Source organism: Pyrgilauda ruficollis, unplaced genomic scaffold (assembly GCF_017590135.1).
Source record: "Pyrgilauda ruficollis isolate IOZ18807 unplaced genomic scaffold, ASM1759013v1 scaffold261, whole genome shotgun sequence".
Taxonomy (NCBI): Eukaryota; Metazoa; Chordata; class Aves; order Passeriformes; family Passeridae; genus Pyrgilauda; species Pyrgilauda ruficollis.
Genome location: NW_024523945.1, coordinates 202,254 through 223,553, shown reverse-complemented (window position 1 = coordinate 223,553; position 21,300 = coordinate 202,254). Strand labels below are relative to the sequence as shown.

Genomic DNA, 21,300 nt, shown 5'->3' with positions numbered 1-21,300 from the left:
TTGTTGTGTAACTTTTTTTCATTTTTTTTTTTTTTAAAGAATAAAAACATAAAAACATCCTTCAGACTTTGAAAGCGGGATCAAAGAACCTAGCAACTATGCAGTTTACATTGCTGCTGCTTGGAATGCTCCCTTAGATAACATTATGTAGCTCATGCCACATTTGTTTCTGGGAAAAGGGAATTAAGTAGCTTACAAAATATAACACTCCTTTCTTCTTCAGTTTCTGTTACAAAAAGTTGTTTGCCCTTACTTACATTGTACTCCTAGCCTCTACTAAAGAGGCATTGCCTGCCCATCCACTATTACAGCAAAAGGCAATAGCAACATCTTAAAGGGTATTCTGAGTATCAACAGTGGCCGTAATTGGGTAGCAGGCAAAATGCACTGGGCCCCAGTGATGTATAGCCTTCTGCAACATTGCTGTGTCATACTATTTTGCTTTTGCTATGCTGCTTTTATTTACTATGTTGTTTTTGCTGGGTATTTTGATGAAGCATGCATACACATAGAAACTGGTTGAATTCCTTCTTGCAGTATTGCATCTGGAAAGTTGGAGCCACCCCAGCCTTATATTGCAGCTATCTTTGTTTGAAAGACAGGTGTCTGCCAAGGTAGGTGGAAATCTCCTTTGGAATGGAAAATATGACTCCCATCCCTCCAAATTATTATAACTTTGAAATTGTGGGGCTTTCAGGGAAAGATATGGGAAAAGGAATAACAATTCATTACTAGAATATAGATAAACACACACACACACACATATATATGAAAAACAAGGCAAACAAACAAGAACAACAGCAGCAAAAACAATCAGAAAAAAAACCTCCAGAAACCCAGTAACAGCCTTCTCTCTGCTGTCCAAGCACTTTCCCTTTTGGTGTAGTTATGGTCACAGCCGGCAGGGGCGCTGGTGGCTCCTGGTCAGGCAGGGCAGATGTGATGATTCCTCCGCAGCTACAAGGGGCGCTGTGGTGTGAGCTCAGCTGCCTCTCTCTACATGGTAGTGGCAGCTCAGCCAGCGGAAGTGATAGAAAGGGGCTTTCTTTACAACCGCACAGGCTGGCTGTCCTGGTGCCGCTCCGACGGTGAAATGGGCTGTAGCAGGAACCTCAGAACAGCAGGCTGGAACAGCAGAGCAGGCACACCCAGAGTGGCAAACAAAGTGTAGCAAAAATTCCGAAGCCATAGCAGGAACTGCCGGGTGTCCCAGCAGACACAGGGCTATGGATTAAAATGTAGCAAAAAAAAAAAAAAAAAAAAAAAAAAACCCCGAAGCAGTGGGGAGGCAGGAGGCACTCCATCCAGAGGTTGAAGGGGGGGTCAGGGTCCCGGGATTTCCCCTGAGGCATACGAATCCGAATAGATGGTGAGGGTCTTTTCCAGTGCAATCAGATGTTGAAAAGGTCCCGTTTCAATGGCAGCTGTTACAAAGGCTCACCCATGGTAAGGAGGAACTGTGCCGGATAGAGCTTCACGGTGGCGGTGAATTCTCGCTGCAGCAACAGTCCCACACTAAAACCACGACCGTCTCCCCTCTGATTCAGAGAACGAGACAGCGAGCGAGGATGGAGTCCAGCCCCTCACCCCCCACCCAAAATCTTGTGGTATCTCGGCACTTTTCAAGGGAAACTGCTCATTTAAGACACGGCAGCAAACTGCACCCTTCCCCCTCCTCCTCCTCCCATCCTCATCTTTTGTCTCTTAAGTGTTGTAGTTACCATCTCTTAGGCAACACAAAGGAGAAAATTCCCTGAGAGAAACAAAAATAAAAACATAAACCCCAAACAAACAAAAAGAAAGAAAAAAGAAATTCTAAAATTCTAACTTCCAACAGCGAGGAGTTGCCTTACTGGCTTGATAGAAGATTGAAAACTGGAGACAGACATAATGAATAACCACAATTTGGTGGAAACAGAATGACAGTATTATCCATTATGAAGCTTTATCCCAGCAGTTCTGACTGTTTTTTTATCAGCTAGCTGTTTTTTTATCAGCTAGGCTTTGTTAGAATTCGCTTTTACTACTTCTGTTGATAATACAGCATTTAATAGCATTTTACTAGTAATTATTTCTAAAAGGCTGCTTCCCTTGTCTTGTTCTGTGTAGCTGAAGAAAGCATTTAAAATACTTCCTACAATTAAAGCATAATAAAGCAAATTCTGTCTTAGTCTGGGAGAGCTAGTTTTGATGATAAAGTATGTATTTAAATGTCATTCTGTATCATTTTATTGCATTATATCTTTCCTGAATAGCTGGAAAATGGAAGATATATTTGGAATGTAAATGTTTAAGACTTTATTCTAATGTGTTCTGAGAGGAGGGACTTTTTAAATATTAGTAGAGAGCTGTTAAAGTCAGTATTGTGATATATGAAAGTCAGAAATAATGCTGTAAAACTCAGGTATTTCCCTGTCAGCCTCCGACAAAATGCTCTCAATCTCAAAAATGGGTGAATTGGGTCCTGACAGAGGGGACCGTGTCTTTACAACATGGCATTTTCCCACTTTTTCTGGGAAAGTGGAAAGGTCCTGCTTGGTTCACAACTCTATGGGCTAGTTTGGCCTCCTTTGGCTTGCTAAGCAGCAAAGCATTCCTAAAGTGTTTGCAAATGTTTTCTATAAACTTCCTGCTGCTGGAGAGGTCACTGCCTTTTTGACATCATTCTTGCAGACCTTCTGTCACAGATTGAAATCAGGCCTGTGCTAAATTGCTGTATGCATCTTAGTATTGCCTGATGCAAAGAGCTATTTTTTTCTTCTTATGATTTAATACATTAATCATTAAATTTACCTTAGGGAGATACAGAGTCATCCTTTAGATGGATGGTTTTCAATCATTCAACGTAGGGAAATAAAGCAAAAAACCCAGAATGACTCACAAACAAATTTTTGATTTTTGCTTTTTTACCAACAAGTTTGACATGTGTCTTCTGCCTTCGTATTTTTCTGTGATGTTGAATAGAAAAGACTGACATTGCTGCCTTCTGGTGCCTTCTCTACCCCACTCCTTTCTTTCATGTAATATGTATTAAAAAAAGAAAACAACGCATACTTCTCCCCCATTTTAACCTATGCTTCTTTAAATATTGCTTTTACCTTATCTTTCATCCCTTTATTTGATGGGCATAGATCTGTCCCAGGTCTTGGACGTACAGTGGATGCAGTGAAATCTGTGAGCTAAGCAGTGGTATCTGCAGTTTGTTGTGACAAAACTCCTCTCTCCTCACCCTAAAACTTCTGATACTGTTGACTGAAGTGCCATTTATGACCATAGGAACCATAATGCCTAAAGCTCTTATCACTGTTATTCAGGTGCTGGAAGCAGACTGAAACCCTGAGAAACCAGACCAATACTTATGTTATAGGTCCAGAATTCTGAGATACAGCTGGTCTGGTACAGTTTGTTTCCATTCAAGAAAATTCAATCCATGCTGGTAGTTTGTTCCTTTGGGAGAGGAAAATGTTGGCAGAACAGAGACTCCCTCTGCTCCCTGGCTCCCTCCATATCTGGTAATGTTGCAAGTTTTGTTTGGCTTTGCAAATGAAGAATGTTTTCTCATGGAGATACCAAAATACATACATATGGAATACTTAGAGGGTAGCATAGTTCCCTGAGTAATCTATGCCTCATAAAGCTTGGATAGGTCAGATGGGATACAAAGAAAGCAGAAGTTAAGTCTCAAAAAGATGTATACAATTGTCAAAATTAAGATTTTTTTTTTTTTTTTAGCTGAAGAGGCAGCAAAATGAGACATTTTGAGCACATATACTGTATTTTTGCACTTATTTGTGTTAAATAAAGCTCTTTAATGTGTTACACAGATTAAATCAAGAGGGGCAGTAACTAGCATTTACAGTTCAGGTTGGCAAATTACACCACAGTGCAGAGAGCTAGTGCAAAGTCCAGTAAAATCTAGTCTTAAGATCTTGGTTTCTGTTGTCTGGTTTAACCCCTGTTAGTAACACCCAAATTCTGACTTTCATTTCCTTTGCTTCTGAACTAATTTTGAACAAACCCCATTATTTGAAGAAGGAAAGGACTTCATCTCTGTTTACTAGTTTACAGTTCTCAAAGGAAACTCATCAATTTTTGCTTCTAAGTACCTTCTGTTTTGTTAGAGGATTTTAAAAAATCTTTTCCCCAAATAACCTATGTACCAAGTGTCTTTCCTTGTGTGTATTCTTCAGAGAACTGAAGAACTTCTATGATGTAGGTCAGGACTGTGACATTGCAAAATGAAATACCACAGCATGGAAGAAAGCCAGCATTTGTCATGAGTGTTTTGGAGGGTAGGTTGGAAAAGGAGAACAATAACTGACAGGCATGCCAGAAGAAGAAAACTAAGAAAAAAATATTTTTTTCCCCAGGCTTAACTTGAGAGCTCTTGATTGGAATAAATGGGTGTGTGGTGTGTTTTTGTGAAAAAAATAAAGATTAAAAAAAGGATGTGTGTGTATAAATGTGTGTCTATGTATATCTATATATCTATCTATATACAAACTCATATTAAATACATCCATGAGCTTACCATATAGCTTACTATGTAGGCTTCTGACAGTCATCTATGTAACATTCAGTTAATCTCCTAACGTGACTATAACTTCATGCTATTTGCAGGATGTCAGTGACTTCATTTTGCTGGTCTTTTCACCCTTTCTCCTCCATTTTATAACGTAAGTAGTGAACTAGGGTGAACAGGTTTTTTAGTAGATTATTTTATAGGTGAAGATTCTTCCCCCTGCACATAGTTTGTGTTACACATAACCTGTGGCAAGCATGCTAGAATTTCTTACTTGATAAATCTGTAGCTTGAAAGTGATTCATTATAGCTATGTGGTTAAATTGCTTTTGCAAAAGCAATATAATAGTGATTGAGATTTGGACTTTGAAATGCACCTTTGGTAATAACTTGCTCATTCTTTGAAGATGGTTCTTGCTCTGAAAAGTCACATACTTCTTACAAAAAGAGAATAAAAAGGAAGGAAGATAAAAATGAAGTATGTATCTGGAAGTGGGAAAAAAAAATCACTGAAATGTAACTACTGGTTATCCCAGCCAGTGAACTGTTGTGTGTTGTGCGGGGGCATTATTGTGTTGCTATTAAGAGCAAGCAGGAACAGATTCTATTTTACTAGCACCAGATATCCTGCCATTTGTTGACTTTTTTTTTGTTTGTTTGACTTAACATTTATCTCATGTTAGTCAGTTACTCATTAACTGATGTGGCTGATGCTATAGTCATGTGAAGAAAAATTACCCACAGATTCACTGGAATCAGAATTCTTCATAAAAGAAATTATTTTTAATATTTTTTCCATCAATATGGGACTTTTTCAAACTAAGGCTGAATGCAGGAAATATCACACCAGGAAAATGTTTTCATATTAACTGTGTATGCAAGAACAGGTAATTTGTCTTTGAAATAGTTGCTTGATTATTTGTGAATAGACTAACAATGTACATCTGTGACTATGTGCTGGGCACCAAAAAGGTAGCTATTTCTTAAAGTAGGCAAAACATTCTTACATTCTGGTATGGCTTGTTAATATGTGAATGTACAGAAGTACAGAAGCTAAATCCACCTTGGTGTGGAGCTATGAAATATTACACTAATGCATATGCAGTACACTTCTTACAAGAATAAAGAAACTATTGAAAGCTGACAAACCTGGTTATTGTAGATGTCTTTAAGATTAGCTGTAGCTTCAGTAGGTGGACCAGAAAAGTCCTTCTGAAGTTTATTGTTTTGTACTGTTGGTGCAGAGTGTGTAACTTTTCAAACCAATGACTGAGACCTTTATACTTCGTTTCCTATCTCTGTGTTGTCACTGGATTTAAGTCTTGCTGTTTTACTTTTTAGCTCTCTGCTTTTTCTATTAAACTTATTTTTTAGCATGTCCCAGACCTTTGGGAACTAGGAAAGAGAATTGGAGCCACTCATAAATTCTCAAACTAGATTGTATGGATGTCATAATATCCTCTGTTATCTGTTATCTCTTGCTTTTAGCCTGTGTCTGGGTTAACAGTGGAAGAATTTGCTTCAACTGCTCATGAGAACTGAAGCTGGAATACAGCAAGGTCTTGATTATTTTGCTTCATCTGTGAAGAAATGTGCTATTTGTGTATATGGAATTAGAAGAAAAAAAGGTCAGTGCATCCTGGGTGGTTCGTTGAGTTTTGTAACTCAAAAAGAGCAGCAGAACATCAAAAGTCTTTGATTTCTGTAAAAAGGAAGTGCAGAAGACACAGAATCAGAACAAGATGAAATTTTTTTGTAAAGTCAGTTTGCTATGTATAGCTGTTTCAAGTATAAGGGAGCTCAGGGAAGAAAAAAAATCAAGTGTTATTTTTAGTGTTAGCTTTCGTCTTCTCACAGACCAGAGTTGCCTGAATAAGATGTCACAAATCTGCAGATATCTGCAATTCTCTTCTTAAGTTCTTGTCCACTGGATGTCCCCAGTGTTCTTATGTCAGAAGAAAGGGGATTTTTCTTAGGCAGTGAGTCAGCTGTAATTAGCTAGCAAATTACAGCAGAACTGTATTTTAGTTAGCCAAAGGGGTAAAGATATGCTTGATTCCTCAAGGGTTTTGATCAGTGGAGGGAAGGCAGACATCAGAGATTATATTTATGTATGTCAGTGATGACAATTTTATTCTGCAGTGGTTCCAGTTAATAATTACATGAGCATGTAATGTTAGTTCATCTCTTCCACTGCACTGCTCAGCCAGTGTGCAAACTCCTTTGGTGTTTCCATTAATTCTTTCTTCCTAGTGCATGCAGTGAGAGGAAAGAAATTGAAATGTCATGTTTATCTACTTTAACCTTAGGTGTTGCTAATGAGAACACAAGCAAAACTAGTTTATAATTATGAGGTAATCGCATGGTCAGGACAACTGAGACAGTCTTTCCTCCCTAGATGTAGGTGTTCGTTGCTTGTGGTGGTGGTGCAGGGTGCATGTGGCTTTGATTCTTTCAGCTGGGCACTGTTCTGCTTGGTGGTTTGTCACTTTGGCTTGAAAGGAGAGTTGGTGGTTGTAATTCAAAGTGGTATATGAAGTTTTACATGCTATGTTAGGCAAGAGGTCACCAAGGCAGATGATGTCCTATTGGAAAAGCAGGCAACCCCAGATGCAGGGAAGAATGATGAGCAGGACTCCATGATATCAGAAGGCTAGTTAATTACTTTATTACACTATATTACACTACATCTAAACTGAAGCTGAACAAGAACTCAACAAAATCTCATGACTGTCCCCTGACCAACCATCGGGACACAGCTCACAGAGACTGGTCAAGAAAACAAAACACTCACACCAGAATCCAATTACCAAATCCCTTCAGTTAAACAATCTTCCATAATGCATTCGATTTGAGCATAAACACAGGAGCAGCAAATGAGATAAGAATTGTTTTGATTGTTTTCTTCTCTGCTTCTCCAGGAAAAAACCTGAGAGAGATAATTGTTTCTATCTGTTCAGAGAATGTAAATCCCACAATGTTCTTGCTTCCAGCAATAGCCATGTTATTATGACAGGTTAGTTAACATCTTCCATTTTTGGAAGTATGGGTGTTTGGTTGGATAAAGTAGTGAATCATGAGTCACAGTCACAAAATGAACTGCAGACGTGCAGCATATTAAAACCTTGGACTTGCAACCCCACTGAGGAGTCAGAGGGGAGAGCAGACAAAGTGCAAAAGTTCAATCTGTCCTGTTTTCTTTAAGGGTAGTCTAGAAATCATGAGTGAGCTGGGAGTTGAAGAAATAATGTGCTACTTTTTTTTTTTTTTTCCCCTTTCTAGGAGTAATTTATGATTTAAGAAGCACTGACAATTGGAGATCAGTCTTTTTCATAAACATATATGGAGGCAAATGCTGTCTCTTCCATGCTAGTGGTTAAAAGCTGTTCCTGAGTGTTTAAGCTGGAGTAGGTTGTCCTTGTGTAGTCGGGTAGTAGCCCCTTTGACTCTTTGCCTGTGTTGTGTATAGAACTGATGTTTCTTTTTGTTCTTGCAGCTTGCTCTATTGCATGGGCTGCATCTTCTTTGTAATATTCTAAGGATTACAAATGACCTGAGGCATGAGACCCCCTCTACTCAGTAACCCACTCTGTATACCATGAATTGAGTCATGATAGGAGTGTTCAGAACATCATAGCACCTGTTCTGAAAGAAAACTTTCAGTTGTACAGGTGTTGCTGCAGAGTTTCTGGCTCCACTCTGCTGGCTGAGAGACAAATCTGTCCTGGAGAGCCATAATTTTGAAGGTGACATGTTAAATGAAACAGTTTTCACTGGGGTTAATCTCAAGGTACTTGTTAAAGTGAGCATGCATGATGACTACTACTGAAGCTCAGCTGAGTGGTGTAAAGGGATGAACCTACAGTCTTTAGACTGTATGTGTGAGATTTGAGGGTGCCTGCTATATGAGATTGTAGAAATAATGTAACACTTGGTTTTCCCTAGATCATAATGTAGTCCAAGTTAGTAATGCTTTTCCTGGCTTTCTTTGTGTTTTGGTTTCTGAATATCAAAATAAGGTGGTTTGGGTTTTTTTAGTGTCATGTATGCAGACTATGTTCTTTGTAGGAAGTGTTTTTAATTTGGAGACAAATCTTTGAAGATATGTGAGTCCACAGAATATCTGTTCTTCCTCTGCTAAACCCATGACCCAAAGTCAGTTCCAGAACAAGGGTTAGGTGTTGGGAACTGCTGAAGTTCTAGATTTCTTGAAAAACAGAATATCTACTCATTAACTAAAACTGAGGTGATGATTAAAGAATGCTATAAAGGATAAAGGAAGGGAGAAAACCCTTCATGTTTCCCTGCATATGTGACGTGAAGGAAGGCATTACTCAACTGGTTTAATTGGTTAGAGTATGTGAGCAGGGCACTGAGTTTGCATTGAGCAAGTGCTAATGTTTTAGGGAGCTGAAAGTAGATAGTACAGCTGAGAGCAGCAGTAGATGCTGAGGTTCTGTGCCTGCTCTGATTGGTGCTTCTTTGACTGTCTGGACAGAGCTCAAACAATGCAGCTGGGACATCTCCAAAAGTACTGTCTTTTTTTCCTTAATCATAATGTTTTATTCCCGGTGGTGACACCCTGCTTTCTTCCAAGCAGCTATGAGCTGGTAGGTATTTTTGGCACTACTGATATCCATCAGGTTTGATTAGGTTATAGGTTAGATTATTCTTGTAGTCTCCTGTAACCTCTTATTATTTCAGTACTGTGCTATCACCTTCCTCTCTGAAGGCTTGACAAATTGGTTGGCTTGGATTGGCAAATTGAAGGCTTGGTCTATTCCTGAAGCTTGTTACTGTGTCCTGTCCCCTGCAGGAATCCACATGTTTTATCTTTTATTTGTGTGTTTTAAATATAAATAATACTTCAGTAATTATTTGTTTCAACATACTCATGTTTCATGTCAATTTGGAAGTACAAGTACTGTAAGATTTATTTGGGACCTGTTATTTTTTTGTTCCTGATGGAACCCGTACTTGGTTAGGATAGGAAAACCTTAAGCCTTTTCTGGCTTGCAATACTGTATTTGGTTGTTTTAGCTCCAAGGGTAGTATGAGTGATGCCTGGAAGATGGATTGTAACAGTTACTTATTGAACCAGCACTGGCAGCTGCTGGTGTCATTACTAGGACTAAGCAGCAAACAGCTGATGCACAAGTGTCAGCCAAGAACTCTATGTATTTTAGGTAAGTGATACAACCACTGGCAATTAGGAATCCTACATCTCACTTCTGCATTGCTGTGTGAATTGGCCAAGTTACTTTGTACATTTTTGTGTCTTGATTTCCCTGTGGGAAAAATAGAGGTAATGGTACTTGCCTATCATGAACCATAGAAGTCAAAAAGTGCTTTTAAAATTATTATCCTGTAAAGCAAAGCCTGGGAACTGAATTCAGTAATTTCTGGTATTATGAGGAATGTGAGTATCAATTCATTGGAGGTCTCTCCTAGATTTGACCCAGTAAATTTATTAATTAATCCATACAGGAGTCTGAGGATCTTGTATAGCATCACTGCTAAAAATATAAATAGAAAAGAAACCCTTTCTTTGTAGCTCACAGTATTAGGGGCATACTGGCAACAGCCCCTTTCATGTTGTGCACACAACCCAAGTATTGATTCTGAAATGGAAAACCAATTACTGTGGTTCAGAAGAAATTTTAAACATATAGCAACCTGTGGGATATGTTACTAGTCATTAATTCTGATTGAACTTGGTTTATGGGGCAACGCACATAATGTAGTCCCAATGGACTCTGTGACCTGGTGGCACGTAAAGAGTGTAGATGGCATAACTGGCCTAACTTGTTTTAGTTTACTAGCAGGATTGTGGACTGAGGTGTATTCAGTCACCAAATAAACATTTACTAGTTTGGGCAGAAGGAGTGGAATTGTATTTAAATTTCTTGCAGGGGTATCTGTAGGTGAAATATTTTCACTACACAGTATACAATATGTTTTATTGCTGAGAGTGAGATTGAATAGTGTGCTTGCTTTTGGTGTGAAATGTGGTGACATTTTTATATTAGGAGTCTTTGTTCAGCACAAGTAAATTTTATCTATTTAGTGAAGAGTTCTGTTGTTCTGAAGGAGAAATAGCTGCAAGCAGTTTCTTTTACAACTGTTTTGAGTGTAGAGTTTTGACAAGATCAAGTAGTTGAGAGGCTTAGACAATAGAGAGGGTAACATCTATTCAAATTAAACAAAACTTTGTGGCATCATAATTTGCTGCTGAACCATGGATTTATCCCCATTCACTCCAGCTAAGGAATTCCAACCTTTTAGTCTTCACATGAATAAACAATACATATGCCTTCTTTAAATCAGTGTTGCATCTATTTAATCAATGTAAAGGTTGCCTAGATTGCGCTCCTTAAACTGGCTTATAGCAAGATAGCAGTTAGACTCTCAGTGACATATTTCTTGGAAGACTGTTGAACCCTGATGAAATTCACAGATGTTCTTTTTCTTCAAAATGTATGTTTTATTGAGTATTTTCTTTTGTCTGTTACCAGAGTGGTCCTTCCCATTTCTCATGAACCACGTGTCTTGAAGCTTTGTAATGACATCAGGAGCCTCATATAACAACTCAGTGCAGCTGTTTGGGCTTTCAGGTGCTAAAATATAAAGTAGTTCCTGTGTTCTAACACTACTTACTTTATGGTGTCATGCACATTCCTCAGAATGTGGGTTAGTCTAGCTCTGTTAATTCAAATGTTTAGCAGAGATTATGTATTCTGCTGCACTTAATTTTATTTAACGAAGAAACAATGGACTATTTGTGGAAATGGTCTTTCATTGCAGAGATTTATAGCTTAACCCAAAAACTGAAGAAAAAAAGGGTGGGGGGGGGGGGGGGGGGGAAGTGTCATGGTCATTGTATTTGTTTGTTTTTACCTTAGAGCTGATTGAGCTTATATAATGCTCCTAAAATTAGATAAAAATCAAAAATGGTAGATTTGTTTAAATGGCCTTTACTGGAATTATTAGATCTTATTTTGAAAGATTGTTAGTTACTCAGTTGATAGTATTTCTTAAATTGATGTTTATAATTTAAAAAAGTGCTGACAACTTAAGTCTTTTTCTCTAGTGCTGTCAAAATAAGAAAAGGTTTAGGCCCTAACCATAAAACTCTGAATACTTGTTTTCATCTATTAAAAAAGATAAAAATGAAAAGGAAAGCCAATGGAAGGATATTATTTAAGAGATAAGTTTTAGATTCCAGGAAATAGTCTAGGGTATTTTAAGATGCTTCAAAAGTGCAGTAAGGTAGTGTTCTTCACTGAATTTCTTTTTTGTCCTTCATGATAGTGTATCTTTGAAAAGAATAAAGCAAACTGAATCTTAATTCCTCAGTCCCATCATCTGTGCTGCCAAATTTCTTGAAGTAAAGAAATGTGTGAAGGCCCAAACCTCTTACATACATGAATTCTTATCTTAAAATGACTTAATTATGAATGGTCCTTATGACTGCAGGACTTGTCAGTTTTAAGACATGTTTAAAAAGTGATCTTCAGCACAAAAATTTCTGACTTAACCTTAATAGCCTTTCTTCCTTAGTGCCCCCTTTTTTTCTTATGTTTTTTTCCAAATGGTTACCAAAGAATTCTGCATACCTCTAGTCTGTCACTTAAATACCACTTGTCATAACTAGCTCTTATAATGCGGACAGATTAAATGGACATATATTTTAAAATATATGTAAAGTAAATTTTACCTAAATATAAGTAAAGTATATTTTACCCTAACAGTCACTTCAAGCTGAAGTTTGTTTAGCTGTTTTGCTAAGTCTCTGACTGGAAGTTTGATAGTTTTGATAGAAACTGGGGAAGGGCATCAGTGGTTCTGATTCCCACCCCTTCCCTTATTATTCCCACCCCCTTCCCTTATTATTATTATATGGCTGCTTAATTATGCAAGCTTCTTTTCTGCCTGTAGAAAGAAAAATCAAAGACTTGAACATTCAGGCCCCTCCTAACAAACTTGATTTTGAACAGTGAGTTCAAAACAGAGATTGTGCTCTGTACTGTTTCAAAATAGGGGGAGAACAGAATAAAAGTAATTGTGGGAGAAATAGAGATTGGTTTGCTTCGGTTTTTTTTTGGGCGTGTGTGTTTTTCATTTGTTTTTTTTTAAAAGGAGCAGGAGCATACCCTGAAAAAACTGCTGAAGAGTGAGTGTGAAGTAACAAAGGCTTCGTTTTAATTGCCTATCTCATTTTTTTACTTGAAATCCATGGTACATATACACCTACATACATTAAACCTAGTGCCAATATTTTCTCAAAAAATTTTAAAAACTAAGAACTGGAAATATATGTTGATATGTAAAAGTTAAACCAAACTCCCAGCTATGTATGGGTAAAGTGAGGAAGAGAACAGGAAACTTTAATAAAATTCAGTACGCTTAACAGTGTCTGAAAGAATGCTTGTCCCCTGTTGAAAAAGAACCCTCTCCTTCCTTTTTTTCATGCTGTTGAATGCAATCCTCTCCAGAAGCTTTGCATGAGACAGATCAGTGAATATGAAAAAATTTTTATCCCTATTGCATTAATTTTTAAACACATGTTTTGAGAAAAACAATGTGAGACAATTTACTGTTCCCATGGAACACAGTCAATCTGTTTTTAATGTGGGCATGCAAGAGATTTTTTAAGAAATAGGAAGTTGAATATTTGTTTGTAGTATTAGGAAGGTCTGTGCATGTAGATGAAGGATTGCATTCTCCAATTCCATTTTAAGTGGGGTCTCATTATTAGCAGATATGTTAATTTGGGTTAGTCAGGCATGACCTTCAAACACAGTGGAGTATGATGGCAGTAACTAAACTGAGCTAGAAACTGATATATACAATGATTTTGCCCTGCTAGCTCTGAATTTGGTTTCTGGCTTACATCAGTAAACGCTTTTGTGAAAAATTTATCAAGTGGATTTGATTTGTAATAAGTGTCTGTGACTAATGGCTAATTAGTTATCACGTTTTCCTGTCTTCCTTCCAAGAAATAGTGTGGAAAGCTAATGGAAAACTAGGAACATCCCCAGCTCCATTATTTAGTGAAACTTCCTTTTTTTTCCTTATATGCTACATTCAAACTTGAGCTCACAGGATTTGGGAGATGCATGCAAAACAAGCATTGTATGCGTATGCAGGCATGATTTAGTGAAGGTGAAGGACATGCTAAATCTACCAGACTTTGCCACTGATACTAGCTTTCCTGGCTCCTTCTAAGACTATCACCAGAGCAGTTCTTAAGGCAGTGCTGCAGGCTACAGCTGCCTGTCTCATGCACATGCCTGCACGTCATGGGAAGGGAAATGCAACAGCTTTGTTCTGTTCTCTGGTTTGTTTGCAAAGGGTGGGAATATCCAGTGGAGGTTTGTATTTGTCTGTTCAGTTCCTGCTCTGTCACCATCCAGAACCATAATGCTCATGTCTCCATGAAAACTGTGGGCTTTGAAGAAACGTTTAAGGAGGGATGTTTCTTCACTTCTGGTTCATACAGCTTTCCTGAACTCACAAGGAAGCAAAGGTGAAACTTTTGCTTGAAGCTTCTTGAAAATTTTTTTTAAAGCTCTGTCTTGCTGTTCAGTTTTTCTTTACTAAATTTTGATGTGTGCTTTTCTCTTCCCTTCCTTTTTTTCCCCTTTCAGCTTCTTAAAAAGATTTTCCTAGTTTTCTCAATTTCTTGATTTGTAGTCATAGATATGCAGAAGAACAGACTAAGGAGACACTTTCTTGACAAACACCTGTGAACTGATGCCTGATTTGAAATACTTGACATGATTGTGTTTTGAACTTTTTTTGGATTTCAGTTCTCCAGAAGTGGGCTGGTGTGGGCCTCTTTGTAGTGCATTTCTATGAGGTTCGTTTTTTAGTTTTAGATTTCAAGTGCTTACCAGAGTAAGGCCACGCTCTTCAGAGACATGCAGAGTTGAAGTTCCAAAATGATGTTTTAAGTGCAGTCAGTCCCTTGTTAGTAAATATCTCTGACTTAGTCATAACAGAACACAGAGAATAAAACTGCATGAATTGGCTACTCCAATCCCTCAAATTAATGAAATGTAGTGATCCTGAACTGAGCTGTGCAAAGCACACTCAATTCAAAAGCTATTCACTGCATTTGTCAGGAGCGAGGGCTCACATTGTTTCTAGGAATATTAGAGGATTACAAGATTTAACAGGAATTCAAATTTGAAGTTTTGTTATAATACACTATGTTCAGGCATTCATCCAAAATTAAATGAAAAGCAGGCTTTCTTTGAACAATTGAAACAACAGAAACAGGGAATCAGCAAGAGGGAAAGGTTTGGCAGTTTCCAGAGCCAAGTTCTCCTGCTTGTTTATTTTCTCCAAATTGACTTCAAACATTTCTACTGAGTGTAGTATTTTTCAAGGCAGAAGCATCTCTTTTTCAGAAGTGTAACACTAATTACTATAGCAGACAAATCCAGAAGCCCGATTTTCTTTCAAGATAGAGCATGCTTCTTTCTGCCTTCCCAGCTTTCTTTTTCTAAAGCAAAATTATCCATGTTTCAGATTCCTCAGTATCGATGGTTTTCAGATGGCATAGAAATTTTTCTTATATGTTTGACTTCACTAAAAAGTAAATGACTTTGCATAGGTTCTGCTTGACAGCTCACATTGGAAAAGGGAAATACCCACTACAGGGTGTATTTTTTTCTGCTTATCTGCATAATTTTCTATTCTTTCGTAGCTTATCCTGAGAGTGACAGATCTTATGTCCCTTGTGAAGATGCCTCTGATTAATATTTGAAAATGCTTTTTCAACACTGCAACGTGTGAAAGGATAGGACAGTACTAAAGCCATCACTGTAAGTGAATGCTAGCCAAATATTGAAATAATAAACGACTGTGACATTAGTTTTACAATGTAATCGAGGACTTGCCACTTGCCTTTCAAAAGGAAAAGACAAATCTTCTAGTGTTAATTTAAAAATCTGTTTTTCTTATAGTCAGAATTCATTGTAAAAAGCACAATGAGTCATGAATCTGTGTGGACCCTGCCCTTCAGAAAGAACTGTGAAGCAAGTGTGATACTTTAGGTAATATTCTGATGTTTGATCTGACTACTATATAATGGTGCATTCTGTTTGTTTGCTTAACTAAACTTCAGCCTCTGGCGTCCAATTCAATTTTTGTTCTCTATCATGTCAAAAATCATATTGCTTCATTTAATTTATGTTTTTCACATTGGTGCAAAAATCTAGTACTTGATCATAAGAAAAATGGTATGGCCGAAGTGTTACATATGAATTTGCTTTTGATTGTTCTCATTTAATGTCATTGAATGCTGGAGTCGAACCTCAGGCCTGTTTCTCGGAGAAATGTCTTGGAGAACACCACCTGGTAGATTTTGAGGGTGGAAATGGAGAATTAATTGGGTTTTGGATGTCTTTAAAGTGCAATCCAAATGAGAACTGTTCAGGGCAAGGTAGCCCTACTGATGAGCGAAACAAAGTTAACTGCAGTGGCGGATGGCCTTAAAGGGGAAAGCGATTGCCCCTTCAGGACGTCCCTGCTAGCTGTGGCCAGCACCACCAGCAGCACTGGGGCACTCTCCCAATCCTTGCTTCAGTCAGGAGGGCACCTAAGGCTTTCGCCTTGAGGGACGAGGATCAGCGAAGAAAGGGCTGCTACCCAACAGGAGGAAAAGAAACAGACTCCAGCTGTAGCATAATCCGGATTTTTTTAGCTCTAGGGGAACTGACAGCTGACCACCCCAAATTAGGGTCTGACACTAACTTAAAGAGGAGAGGATACAGAGGTGGAGTCTAGTCTTCAACTAATCAGCAAGAGGGTGGGAGTGGGAAGAGGGTGACGGACACAGTGGAACAATAAATAGGGAAAAGCCTGGGGAGGGGCCCTGGTCCCCAAACCAATCACTCAACACCCTGGCTGGAAGATTCTAGAGGAAAAGGATGGGCCGCTGAGTGATGGACAGGGCACCGGAGGGGACTAAGGAACAGAGACATGGGTTGCCAAGGGGAATGGGGAGGAGAAAACTGGACTGACAGGGCGAGCAAGGAGAGAGAGAACCAGGGCAGAACCACTACAAACAAAGGGGTAAATGGAACAAACCAATTTACGACTTAACAGTGCTAAAGCGTATAAAACACACCACAACAGTTAACAAAGGTGAAGAAACTATAAGTGGTGTCATTTTATCTTTTGCTATAATGACTTCATTTTTCCTTCAGAGAGGCTGTTTTTAGGGAGTCATTGTCAAAAATCTGTGATGGTTTTCTTCAATAATGGTAAGAGAGAGAGGTGGGATTGGTTTTGGAATGATTTTACTCATTCCACAGAAAAGTGGTTTTTATTTCTAACCATGTCAATCCAATTTCCTTTGAACTGTCTTTATTGGGGGGTGACAAGGATGCTTTGTCCTGTTTGATATTGAAATGCTGTGATTGGAGAGGTGCAGAGGTAGAACCATACAATCACAGAATGGTGTGGTTGGAAGGGACCATAAAAGATTGTCTAATTTCAACTCTCCTGCAATGGGCATGGACACCTTGCACTAGACCAGATTGCTCAGAGCCTCATCCAGTCTGGCACTGACGTCTTCCAGGGATGGGTATCCACAGCTTCTCTGGGCAACCTGTTCCAGTGCCTCACTACCCTCACAGTAAAAAATTTCTTCCTAATATCTAATCTGAAACTACCCTCCTTCAGTTAAAGCCATTTCCCGATGTACTATCACTGCATACACTTGTTAAAAGTCCCACTCCACTTTCCTTGTAGGCTCCCTTTAGGTACTGGAAGGCTGCATTAAGGTCTCTCTGGAGTCCTTTCTTCTGCAGGCTAAACAACCCCATCGCTCTTACACTGTTTTCATAGGAGAAGTGATCATCTTCATAGCCCTCCTCTGTATCCTGCTCCAGCAGGTCCACATCTTTCTTGTATTGGGGCCCCCAGAGCTGGATGCAGCCCTCCAGGTGGGTTCTCGCAGGAGCAGAGGGGCAATCTGCCTTGACCTGCTGACCATGCTGCTTTTGAGGCAGGCTAGGATATGGTTGGCTTTCTCAACTGGAAGCACACGTTGTTGAGATGTATCAAGCTTCACCAATATCCCCAAGTGTTTCTTCCCTGGGTTGCTCTTGATCCATTCTTGGCCCAGACTGTACTTATGCTTGGGATTGTCCCAACTGAGGCACAGGACTTTGGATTGGACTTTGTTGAACTTCATGAAGTTCACACAGGCCCACCTTTCAAGCCTTTTCTAGGTCCCTGTGCATGGCATTTTTTCCCTCCAGCTTGCACATCACACAACTTAGTGTTGCCAAACTTGCTGAGGGTGCACTGATCCCACTCTCCGTGTCACTGAAAAGATGTTATACTACCAGTCTCAGTAGCCACCCAAGGAATACCACTGGTCTCCACCTGGACATTAAGCCATTGAACTGCAACACTGTGATTATTCAGCTAGTTCTTCATCCTCCAAGTGGTCCATCTGTGAAATCTATGTCTCTCCAATTTAAAGACAAGGGTGTTGTGTGGGACAATGTCAAATGCAATGCACAGGACCCGTAGATGCTGTCAGTCATTCTTCCTTCATCTGCCAGTTGTTGTAATGCTGTCATAGAAGGCCACCAAATTTGTCAGGTGAGATTTGCCATTAGTGAAGCCATGTTGGCCATCACCAATCACCTTATTTCCCATGTGCCTTAGCTTAGTTTCCAGGAGGATCTGCTCCACAATCTTGCCAGGCACTGAGGTGAGACTTACTAGTTTGTAGTTCCTTATTTCCCTTTATAAAAATGGGGGTTATGTTTAATTTTCTTCCAGTCAGTTGGAGCTTCAGTGGAACACTACAACTTCTCAAATGTGATGGATAGTAACTTAGCCACTTCCAGTTCCCTCAGGACCCATGGATGTTTCTCATCATGTCTCATGGACCTGTGCTCCTTCAGGTTCCTTAAGTGACTTTGGACCTTGTAATCTCCTACAGCAGACAGTTCTTAATTCTTCCAATCTCTGCCTTTACCTTCATTGAGTACCTCAGCCTTTTCCATGTCCTGGGTAACCAAATCTCATATGTTTCTTGAGAAAACCCACATTTTCCCTAGTCTTTCTTTCATCACCAGTATACCTATGGAAACCTACCTTTAATGCCCTTGGCCAGATTTAATCGTGTGAGTTCCCTGGCTGCTCAGCCAATTTTTCTGTTTTTCTTAGTCTCTACCTTCACCTTTTAGAGCGTACGTTTTTGTGTTTGAGTTTGTCCAAATGCAACTTGTTCACCCATGCAGGCCTCTTGAAATTTATGCCAAATTTCTTCTTGGTAGGGATGCATAGCTCTTGAACCAGGAGGAGACAATCCTTGAATGTCATCTGGTTTTCTTGAGCCCCTTTTCCCTCCAGGGCTTTAAGCCCACGGCATTCTACCAAGGAGATCCCTGAAGAGGGCCAAGTCTGCTCTCCTTAATTCCAGGGTAGTGCACTTGATATGCATGCTCCTCACTACCCCAAGGATCTAGCATTTCACTGCTTTGTCTTCACTGCAGCCCAGGATTTCTTTGAGCTTCATATTCTCCACCACTCCCTCCTTCTTGGTGAAAACAAAATCCAGTATAGCTCTTCTTCTTGTTTACCCATCTGTCACTTGAAGAAGGAAGGGATCAATGTGTTCCAGGAGCCTGCTGGATTGCCTGTGTCCTGCTGTGTCATCCTTCCAACAGATACTGGGTTGTTTGAAGTTCCCCATGAGGTCTAGGGCTTGTTACCTTTGAGGCCATTCTGTTTTACTGTAGAAGGCCTCATCAGCTTGGTCTTCCTGGTCAAGTGGCCTGTAAGAAGGCCTGCACTATAATGTCATCTGTTCCTGCCTCCACCCCTTTCATCCTGACCTGTAAACTTTCAAATCAGCTCCTCATCCATCATGAGGTAGAACTCCATGCTCATTCACAGAGAGGACAACACCACCTCCTCATCATCCCTGCCTGTCCTTCCTAAAGAGCTTATACCCTTCCATTCCAAAACTCCAGTCATAGGAGTTGTCCCAGTATGTTTCCATGATGTCAGTAAAGTCATAAGCATACATATGTGTTATGCAGGTTAGCCATAATATACTGAGTATACTGTTATCATGGTGTTCAATATCTTATATTGAATTTAAGTATAATGACTATATGTGGGGCTAATGAAATGTGATAGGTATCAAATCTTCTGTTGTCTCTGATTTCTAGTTTTACATCTGGAAAATAATTCTCTTAATACACATCACAGTTTCCCCATGAAAACCTCCTTTTACGCTTAGTGTTAGGAAAAAACACCCCAAAAATGATGTGGTGAGATATTTCAATATTTGGTGATGTTTTCCATGTGAGATATCAGACCTTTTGCCTGTGTCAGTATGTCTTCCAAATAGAAGAGAAGTCAGAAACTGGAAACAGCAGCCATGAGATGAATAGGGAAGGAGGGAAGGGAGGATTTTCACAGTCATGTTACAGAGATTGTAAAATTTGGCTGTTCTTCTTATTTTTTTAATGAATTTTTTTTCTTTACGTTTTTTCACTTTGATGTCACATAGATTTATGTGTGATCCCTTCCTTTTTTTTTTTTTTTTTTTTTTTTTTTTTTTTTGGTTTTTTTTTTTTTTAGGACTTAAAACCAGAAAGATTTATCATTGGCACAGCTATCTCTTAGAGTGGTTAGAATGGTCACCCCATGCTGGTGTAGTAAATAATGTTGAAGTTTCAAAGGAAATGTCAAGCCTTCACTAAAACTTTAGGAATTTGAAGTTTAAGTCTTCAATCTCAACAGGGCTGATAGTCTTGGTTAAGATGTTTACCTTGGATATTAGAATTACTTTCAAAGCCCCTATTCATATGTGTTCAGTCAGAGACTTGAAGCTGGATTGTCCACATCTCGAGCAAATGTACTACAGAAGTTAGCCTGTCAAGGAGTTTGTTTGTAATTTTAGTCCTAGAGCTGATGAATAGGCAGCAGGAATAGCAATATTTGGCTTGGGGCAACAATTTTAAAGCTGTGAAGGGAGCGTATAAGGCTTGAGTGTAATCCCTTGTTACATACATGCATACATACAGACACTGCTTGTGTATGCAAACACTTCTGTTTACTTGAGATGGTTCTTTCAGCACAACTCATTTCAGCAGTCTTGCCCTTAAGTCAGAAGAAAAAAGAAACAGTGTGATCCTACAAGCTGAGATAGTTATGTCAAGCCCTGTGCTTTCAGCACTCTGTGTTTCCTCTCAGTACTAAAGTGGAGAGAGCTATTGCATCTAGTGTGAGAGAATATGAGACATTTCAGTAGAAGCTTGACAAACTGGAGAGCAAATTCAAAACATTAAAAAAGAAAGTGAAGAAGGGCTTCTTACTTCTTATTCCAGATTCAACCTTACAGCTATCCCAGAAAACTTGCAGACTACACCAATCCAATGCCAGACTGAGAAATACATGGACATAAACCCCTTTTAACTGCCACACATTAGGTGTAAGCCTCATTTATGTCTCTATATGCAATTACACAAATAGGCTTGTTGTGGAAGTGTGGGTGCTGAGTTCAGCTTATGTATGAACTTTCTGGTGAAGGGCCAAAGTGGGCAGTGTGTTTTCCCAAGTGCTGTGCTCATGCACCTGATGAAGTCTCTTTGTGCTAAGACTGAAATAGTAGTAACTATAGTTATACAGTTGTTTGTCCTATATATCACCTTTGATCTGCTGAAAATCTGCTGGATGTTTCAAACAATGGGGTTCATGGGTTGAATTAACAGCACTGATCAGTCTGTGTGTTA

The 21,300-nt window shown here is 39.1% G+C and overlaps 1 protein-coding gene across 1 annotated transcript in view; it reads left to right on the top strand.

Annotated features, from left to right (window-relative positions):
* Window positions 1-21,300, top strand: part of TNS3 (tensin 3) — a 174,866-nt gene that overhangs the window by 24,362 nt on the left and 129,204 nt on the right. Inside the window, exons 5-7 of the mRNA XM_041471326.1 lie at window positions 538-614; window positions 4,621-4,676; window positions 6,011-6,150. Of these exons, the coding sequence (XP_041327260.1) occupies window positions 6,130-6,150 (21 nt within the window). The 5' untranslated portion in view covers window positions 538-614; window positions 4,621-4,676; window positions 6,011-6,129. The remainder of the gene's footprint in view (window positions 1-537; window positions 615-4,620; window positions 4,677-6,010; window positions 6,151-21,300) is intronic.